The sequence below is a fragment of the Procambarus clarkii genome, chromosome 49, assembly GCF_040958095.1.
Source record: "Procambarus clarkii isolate CNS0578487 chromosome 49, FALCON_Pclarkii_2.0, whole genome shotgun sequence".
NCBI lineage: Eukaryota > Metazoa > Arthropoda > Malacostraca > Decapoda > Cambaridae > Procambarus > Procambarus clarkii.
Window position 1 is genome coordinate 22877475 of NC_091198.1, and position 9064 is coordinate 22886538.

At 43.7% G+C, this 9064-nt stretch overlaps 2 protein-coding genes across 3 annotated transcripts in view; one reads left to right on the forward strand and one right to left on the reverse strand.

Moving 5' to 3' along the window:
- LOC123763431 (C1q-related factor) overlaps positions 1 to 1600 on the forward strand; it is a 1730-nt gene extending 130 nt beyond the window's left edge. Inside the window, exons 1-5 of the mRNA XM_045750583.2 lie at positions 1 to 21; positions 212 to 387; positions 468 to 537; positions 1138 to 1256; positions 1347 to 1600. The exon at positions 1 to 21 is cut by the window's left edge and continues 130 nt beyond it. Of these exons, the coding sequence (XP_045606539.1) occupies positions 10 to 21; positions 212 to 387; positions 468 to 537; positions 1138 to 1256; positions 1347 to 1548 (579 nt within the window). The 5' untranslated portion in view covers positions 1 to 9 and the 3' untranslated portion in view covers positions 1549 to 1600. The remainder of the gene's footprint in view (positions 22 to 211; positions 388 to 467; positions 538 to 1137; positions 1257 to 1346) is intronic.
- A 5732-nt stretch (positions 1601 to 7332) lies between these two features.
- On the reverse strand, positions 7333 to 9064 carry LOC123763432 (complement C1q-like protein 2). 2 transcript variants are annotated; one of them, XM_045750584.2, is made up of 5 exons: positions 8905 to 9064; positions 8539 to 8714; positions 8390 to 8459; positions 7679 to 7797; positions 7333 to 7588 (listed from the first exon to the last, which is right to left on the reverse strand). In XM_045750584.2, the coding sequence occupies exons 1-5, from the start codon at positions 8914 to 8916 to the stop codon at positions 7387 to 7389; spliced, it is 579 nt and encodes a 192-aa protein (XP_045606540.2). In that variant the 5' UTR covers positions 8917 to 9064; the 3' UTR covers positions 7333 to 7386. The 2 variants fall into 2 exon arrangements, with proteins under 2 accessions (XP_045606540.2, XP_045606541.2); XM_045750585.2 differs by having other exon boundaries at positions 8901 to 8999.

Below are 9064 nucleotides of genomic sequence, written 5' to 3' on the forward strand. Positions count from 1 at the left end.
TGTTTAATTATGTCTATGAAGGCGAGTAAGATTGTTAAGTGTGTGTTTAGCTCATTTATCATTGACTAAATCGAATGTTTCTTGTTAGTTTATGCGGTCTTGGGTATTGTATGGAAGTATACTGAAACAGTTGAAGGTTACTATAACATTATAGCTTTGATACAGTAACTTTGAATTACTCGGTCGTATGACTTAATTCTGTATTGAACAGATGGCCGTAACGCTGATTTGGATGGGACTTGTGGGTCTCCTAGCAATGGGTGTAGACTCTCAAGGGAAATCTACCGTCTTAACTCCTCACGATGAGACTGGACCCCTCGCCAACGTCTCTACTAACGCCACGACAAAACGACCGAGGGACGTGATGGGAGGTTATCTCTCGACTCGGTGAGTAAACTGAACTGCACCGTTAATTCTTTTAAGAATTTTTACCACATTCGTGCGAATAATTTTTTTATCTTCCTTAGGCCTCATGTTTCCTTCAGTGTGAAAATGGCTACAGAGAAACTTACGGCCGTCGCTCATCTTCATTTTCAGGTAAATAACATTACTTTTTATTAATAAAAACTCTAAAGCATGAGGTTTAGCAGCCTGCTGTAATAAAAGTACCACATGCACTACGTAACTTCGTAACGGGACATGTAAAGACTTCAAATACACGCCACTTGTATACACGCCGCATGGCACGTTTAAACACCTTAAAAATACAGCCATAACTTCAAAAAGTTCTCTAAAAGATCTTCCCTAATAAGGTCTAATGACAAACTTGTGTATTTTCAGGGTATGAGGTATAGAAAAGAAATGATTACAAACTCGCTAGAAACGGTTAAAAGGCTATATACTGATTAACACGGGATGGCGTTCTAGTTTGTCTCGGTTAGGTATTATATTCACATGGCAATTAGTGTTTTCTAAATTTCTAATTTGATCTTCTCGGTCTGGATTCCTGATGGCTCTTAATATGTCGAACGCGAGATCCTCCTATTCGTCCTGAGAACTCTTTATTTAAATTGTGGCATTTTGTCGAACTATCAAATTGCATCTTTTTCATTAAAAGTAAACTCTGATATTAAGTAGAATAATTTTTTCTCTGTAGAAGAAACTAAATTGGTTAACGACTACTATTCACCACTACAGGAAGTGTTGACCAACACAGGAGGCGGCTGGGACACTACAACCAGTGAATTCTTGGCTCCTATTCCTGGAGGATATTTCTTCACTTTCAACGCTGTTGGTGACCGCACCAGCGACTTCACGTGAGTAGTTCACACCCCATTTGACCTACCAAAGTGCAGAGATGGAATAAGTGCCTAAAATATTTGTCTAATTTAAATTTCCGTTTACAGAATGTCGTTGACCAAAAATGGCGTCAATCAGGCGAGTGCTTACGGGACGATGCCGACCTTCGAACACGCGGGTAACTCGGTGTTCCTGGAGCTCAAGAGTCTCGACAAGATATCTTTAGAGTTGCAGCAGGGCAGCATCTACGAACACCCGGGCAACGAAACCTATACATCCTTCGTGGGTTTTCTTCTTTACCGCTTGTAATAGTTTAGTCTAATGTGAAGTGCCTTTATACCAATTAAATTGCATTGTATCATGTTAATTTTAATTTGTTGCCCATAGCTCGTATAGTGTCGCTTAGTCCTTAAACATGTTTGAAATGTGACTTGGAAAAAACTTGGCAAAAAGTTAGAATCTACCATGCATGGGATGAAATGAAAGATTGAAACTATAAACTAGTGTGCCTTAACATGGGTTAACCATCCGTATGGTTAACTAGCCTGTCCTCCTGAAGTGGCCAAACTTCAAGAAAAATAACTTTTCAAGTGCCCTAACCAACCAAAGGACCTAAAAAGGGCAGGATGTAACTATCGCGACCCACTTCACTTTTCTACTGCAATTCTTGGCCTCTTGTAACGCATAAGTGAAATGACTTGTAACAGCACTGCTTGTGTTGACAAGCATAATACTTCCTAAAAGACTTTAGGGGTGACTTGTACGTTGTCCCTCTTTCCCCTCTTAACTCTCCCGGCACAATCTTTTGAGGTTGCTTACTAGTTAACCAGAGAAGTGATTAACCTTAAAACGCAAAGAAACTTAAATAGCAAATGGAAACTTGGCTAAATATGTAAAATACTCCTTTGATGGGTGAAGGATGTGTAAAGTATTGCAAAAAAAATTCCTAACTTCACGGATGCAAGTAACCATTTTTAACCATGGGGGCAAGAATTACCAGTATTGGGGGGGAGGGGGGCCTTAATGTGTGAACACTAACAATAAGAGTACATTAATCAAATGTTTGCCAGATGACTTTGGAGGGAGAGACTAATCCACATGCATTTCCTAAGAGGCCGGACAGTGGAAAGATTCTCACCTTGGTTTGGAAATGTTTCCTACCTTGGCTCCCTATGGAGGATCTCGCCTGCATATAGTAATAAATTTTCCGCTTGGGGGGGGGGGGGGGGGGCATCCTTCCTCTCGCCTCTGTCGTGCTTTAACTTTTACCCCTCCTGTGGTTCCTGTTCCTCTTCACCACCTCCCTCTTTCTGTCCGGTTATCTCGCTTACAGGATTCTCTTTCCGTTCGTGTTTCTAATGTTTCTCCTCGTGGTGTTCCTTCTTTGCCCCCGTGGAGAGTCCCCCTTCCGCAGTTTTGTACATCCTTGACCCACATCACTAAAGCTTTTACCCCTCCTACAGTTCTAAAACGCCTTTTCCTCGAGCACTTTTCTTCTCACTCCCGCTCCGTTTCTGTCTTCACCGATGGGTCTAAGTCAGCGGACGGTGTTGGCTACTCTGTTGTTTTTCCTGATCGCACTTATATGTGTCGCTTGCCTCCGGAGACTAGCATCTTTACAGCGGAACTTTATGCTATTCTCTATGCTCTTCGTCTCCTGCTTTCTCGTTGTCAGTCTTCCTTTGTGGTTGTTGTTGACTCTCGTAGTGCCCTCATGGCTCTCGGGTGCTTTAATCCAGTTCATCCGGTAGTTGTCGAGATCCAGCATTGGCTGTTTCTCGTTCACAGTAAATTTAAGTCGGTTGAGTTTTGTTGGGTTCCCAGCCATATTGGCGTGTCTTTAAATGAGCGTGCGGATGCTGCCGCTAAGGAAGCTGTCCGCTCTTGTCCCATCTCTCGTAAAGGCATTCCGTATTCAGACTTTTACCCGGTTATCCATTCCTCGGTCCTTACCCGTTGGCAGGCTTCTTGGTTGTCTGTTACTGGTAACAAGCTACGTACTCTTAAGTGTTGTGTTTCCTCGTGGCCGTCCTACTTCCACCGTGACCGGCGGTGGGAAACAGCTCTAGCGAGGTTGCGTATTGGCCATACTCGCTTAACCCATGGTCACTTGATGGAGCGCCGCCCTGCTCCTTATTGTCCTAGTTGCATTGTCCCTCTTACGGTCGTGCATGTCCTTCTTGAATGTCCTGACTTCCAGGACGAGCGTGTGTCTTGCTTTCCGACCGCCCCTCGCGGTCACCTGTCCCTCGATAGAATTCTTGGTGACTCGGATACTTTTGATATCGTTCGCCTTATGCGTTTTTGTTCTCGTATTGGCATCCTTGGTGATATTTAGCGCCCTCTGATTATTTTGCGTATTTGATGGTGCTACATAGCCTTCCCGGTTTGGTGCCTTCTTTTGATAATTACTTACTTACTTACTTACCCCTCCTACGGTTCTAAAACGCCTCTTCCTTGAGCACTTTTCTTCTCATTCCCGCTCAGTTTCTATCTTCACTGATGGGTCTAAGTCTGCGGACGGTGTTGGCTACTCTGTTGTTTTTCCTGATCGCAATTATGTGTCGCTTACCTCCGGAGACTAGCATCTTCACAGCGGAGCTTTATGCTATTCTCTATGCTCTTCGTCTCCTGCTTTCTCGTTGTCTATCTTCCTTTGTTGTTGACTCTCGAAGTGCCCTCATGGCTCTCGGGTCCTTTAATCCGGTTCATCCAGTAGTTGTAGAGATCCAGCATTGGCCGTTTCTTGTTCACAGTAAATTTAAGTCAGTTGAGTTTTGTTGGGTTCCCAGCCATATTGGTGTCTTTAAATGAGCGTGCGGATGCTGCCGCCAAGGAATCCGTTCGCTCTTGTCCCATCTCTCGTGAAGGTATTCCGTATTCTGACTTTTACCAGGTTATCCATTCCTCCGTCCTTACCCGTTGGCAGGCTTCTTGGTTGTCTGTTACTGGTAACAAACTACGTACTCTTAAATGTTTTCTCGTGGCCGTCCTCCTTCCACCGTAGCCGGCGATGGGAAACGGCTCTGGCGAGGATGCGTATTGGCCATACTCGCTTAAACCATGGTCACTTGATGGAGCGCTGCCCTGCTCCTTATTGTCCTAATTGCATTGTCCCTCTTACGATCGTGCATGTCCATCTTGAATGTCTCTACTTCCAGGACGAGCGCGTCTTGCTTTCCGACCGCCCCTCGCAGTCGCCTGTCCCTCAATGGAATTCTTGGCGACTCGGATACTTTTGATATCGTTCGCCTTATGCGTTTTTGTTCTCGTATTGGCATCCTTGGTGATATTTAGCGCCCTCTGATTATTCCGCACATTTGATGGTGCTACATAGCCTTCCCGGTTTGGTGCATTTTGATAATTACTAGTGTAGTTTCCTCCTGGACCCCCCCCCCCACGTTTGTTTGCGTACCACCCATGATAGTTCCCTGTCATTCTTCTTGATTTTGGAGGTAGTGATACCTCCCAGAGCTCTCCAGTCTTTCTGCTGCGTGAGGTGCATTTCACGTAGGTTTTCCTCGTGTCTCTTGGTTATGGGACTAACCTAGTGGAATACCTGTACTCTTTCCAACTTAGTCTTGTGCTTGACAAAGTACGGGCTCTATGCTGGGACCACATACTCAGATTAGTCTTACATATGTGGTATAAAAGGTTCTTAGGGATATCTTACAGGTTCCTGAAGGCAGTGTGATGTTAGCCAGTCTTGCATACGTAGCAGATGCTATTTTGATGTGGTCTTCAGAATACAGGTTTGGCATGATTTTCAACTCTTGGATATTTCTCCGTACGTTTCATGAAGGACTTTATCTACCATTCGGTATCCTGTCTGGCCTCGCGTTTTCCTCCACCTAATTACCTTGCATTAACTTGGGTTGAACTTTAGTAACCATTTGTTATACAATTCCTTCAGTTTGTCTAGGTCATCTTGTAGCCTCCAACTATCTGTCTTAATCCTCCTCCATATTTTTTTGCATCAGTAAAGATTAAGAGGAAAGTCTCTTCCCTCTGTTAGCTTATTTACCTATATCGGGAACAATACAGGTCCAAGAACTAATACCTGTGGGACTCTCCTGGTGACGCCTCACCAATCTTCAGTCCTCACCCTCCTCAGTGACATGCTGTCCTGTTGCTCAGGTACTCTTGTCTAATGGAGTACCTTCCCTTTCACTCCTGCCTGCATCTCCAGCTTGTGCACAAGACTCTTGTCTGGTACTGTCAAAGGCTTACGGGCAATCCAAAAAAATATGCATTCTGCCCACCCCTTCTTGCCTGATCTTTGTTGCCTGGTCGTAGAATTCTTAACCTTGTGAGGCATGAATTGCCCTCCCTGAGCCATGTTATTGCAATTCTTTTGCTTCGGATGTTCCATTATCTTTTTCCCCACAATCGTCTCAATTTGAAAGGTTTGAAAGCTAGACACTGACCTGTAGTTCAGTGCCTCATGTCTATCCTGCTTTTTTCATATCGGGACTACATTAGCCGTCTTCCAAATTTTGGGCAGCTCACCTGTGATCTGTTACACATTATGTAGTGGCAGACAGCTTCTGCTCCTTCCTTTAGTATCCATGGTGAGATTCAAACCGGGTCTTTAGCCTGTCACATGGAACTCTAGCAAAAGCTTCCTCGCCTCCCCATTGGGAATCTTAAACTCCTCTAGTGGTTTCTGGTTAACTGTTCCCTCTCTTATCTCGGACTTTTCCTTGCTCTGTTGTGAAGACCTGGAATTCCTTAAGTTCCTCGCACACTTCAATATCGTTTGTAGTGAATCTGTCTGCCTCCTATCCTCTGTTTCATTATCTGTTCCTTCACTCTTGTTTTCTTCCTGATGTGGCTATGCATCAGTTGATTCTTTGTCTTGCTTGCTATTACATTTTCGTGTTGTCTTGCCGACTCTTACCACCCTGACGTATTCATTCCAGGCACTCTGGTATCTTTATCTGCTCTCGTGTGTCTTGTTATTTCTGTAGTTTCTCCACGCCCTTGTACTTAGTTGCTTAGCTAGTTTACATCTCTCATTAAACCATGGGTTTCTTGTCTGCATTTCGTCTTTCCTTTTGGACCGGGTCGAACTTGTCTGCTGCCTCCTTACACTTCTGCGTGATGTAGTCCATCATGTCTTGGGTCGTCTTTCCTCTGAGCTCTACTTCCCATGTTATATCTGTTTGGAATTTAATTATCTCTTCAGAGTTAACATTTCGGAATGTCAGCCTTCAGTTTCCACGTCCCTTCCAAGAATACATTAACCCTACTCCCACCAGATACTCAACGTCAGTACACTGTGGTGGCTTATTCCCTTGACTCTCAGGGCCCCTCGAGAGACCGAAATGCTTGATCTAGCAGAGTTAGGTCACCTGCTCGTTTGCTTGAACTTCGTCGCGGCTGCATTGCTCCAGTTTCTCGCGTATCTCATAAAATGTCCCGATTTTCCGGGTGATCACGTGTCTTGTGTGTCTCGGTACTGGTATCCTGAGTGATATTTAGCTGTGAGTAGCCCGCTACAGTGTCCTCCTGGTGTGTGGTAGCCCGCTACAGTGTCCTCCTGGTGTGTGGTAGCCCGCTACAGTGTCCTCCAGGTGCGTGGTAGCCCGCTACAGTGTCCTCCAGGTGTGTGGTAGCCCGCTACCCTGTCCTCCAGGTGCGTGGTAGCCCGCTACAGTGTCATCCTGGTGTGTGGTAGCCCGCTACACTACAGATGCTTGACTTCGTTTAGGAAGTACTATGCTTGCCAACACAAGCAGTGCTGTTACAAGAGTCATTTCACTTACGCGTTACAAGAGGCCAAGAATTTCACTAGAAAAGTGAAGTGGGTCACGATAGTTACATCGTGCCCTTTTTGGGTCCTTTGGTTGGTTAGGGCACTTTAAAAAGATAATTTTCTTTAAGTTTGGCAACCTCAGGAGGACAGGCTAGTTAATCATACGGATGGTTAACCTATGTTAAGGCACGCTAGTTAATAGTTACAATCTTTCTTTTCATCCCATGCATGGTAGATTCTAACTTTTTGAAGTTTTCCAAGTTACATTTCAAACATATTTAAGGACTACGCGACACAGGATACGAGCTATGGGCAACAAACTAAAATTAACATGATACAATACAATGCAATTTAATTGGTATAAAGGCACTTCACATTAGACTAAACTATTACAAGCGGTAAAGAAGAAAACCCACGAAGGATGTATAGGTTTCGTTGCCCGGGTGTTCGTAGATGCTGCCCTGCTGCAACTCTAAAGATATCTTGTCAAGACTCTTGAGCTCCAGGAACACCGAGTTACCCGCGTGTTCGAAGGTCGGCATCGTCCCGTAAGCACTCGCCTGATTGACGCCATTTTTGGTCAACGACATTCTGTAAACGGAAATTTAAATTAGACAAATATTTTAGGCATTTATTCCATCTCTGCACTTTGGTAGGTCAAATGGGGTGTGAACTACTCACGTGAAGTCGCTGGTGCGGTCACCAACAGCGTTGAAAGTGAAGAAATATCCTCCAGCAATAGGAGCCAAGAATTCACTGGTTGTAGTGTCCCAGCCGCCTCCAGTGTTGGTCAACACTTCCTGTAGTGGTTAAGTGTCTAACCAATTTAGTTTCTTCTACAGTGTAAAGATTAGTCTACTTAATATCAGAGTTTACTTTTAATGAAAAAAATGTAATTTGATAGTTCCAGGACAAAATGCCACAATTTAAATAAAAAAGTTCTCAGGACGAATAGGAGGATCTCACGTTCGACATTAAGAGCTATCAGGAATCCAGACCCAGAACAGATCAAATTAGAAATTTAGAAAACACTAATTGCCATGTGAATTTAATACCTAACCGAGACAAACTAGAACGCCATCCCGTGTTAATCAGTATATAGCCTTTTAACCGTTTCTAGCGAGTTTGTAATCTTTCTTCTATACCTCGTACCCTGCAATACACAAGTTTTAGTCATTAGACCCTATTAGAGAAGATCTTTGAGAACTTTTTGAAGTTATAGCTGTATTTTTAAGGAGTTTAAACGTGCCATATGGCGTGTATATAAGTGGCGTGTATTTGAAGTCTTTACATGTCCCATTACGAAGTTACGTAGTGCATGTTGTACTTTTATTACAGCGGACTGCTAAACCTCATGCTTTAGAGTTTGTATTAATTAAAAGAAATGTTTACCTGAAAATGAAGACGAGCGACGGCCGTAAGTTTCTCTGTAGCCATTTTCACACTGAAGGAAACATGAGGCCTAAGGAAGATAAAAAAATTGTTCACACGAATGTGGTAAAAATTCATAAAGAATTAATGGTGCAGTTCAGTTTACTCACCGAGTCGAGAGATAACCTCCCATCACGTCCCTCGGTCGTTTTGTCGTGGCGTTAGTAGAGACGTTGGCGAGGGGTCCAGTCTCATCGTAAGGAGTTAAGACGGTAGATTTCCCTTGAGAGTCTACACCCATTGCTAGGAGACCTACAAGTCCCATCCAAATCAGCGTTACGGCCATCTGTTCAATACAGAATTAAGTCATACGACCGAGTAATTCAAAGTTACTGTATCAAAGCTATAAAGTTATAGTAACCTTCAACTGTTTCAGTATACTTCCATACAATACCCAAGGCCGCATAAACTAACAAGAAACATTCGTTTTAGTCAATGATAAATGAGCTAAACACACACTTCACAATCTTACTCGCCTTCAAAGACATAATTAAACACAAGATTGGAGTCAGGTCTTCACCAAACGAGAGAAGAGGGCAGACTGACCAATACCCACTGACCAACCTCGCTTGTAAACTATCAACAAGGACTCACTGGTCGGGATATCACAAAAAGCCGACAACTGCCACACATAAC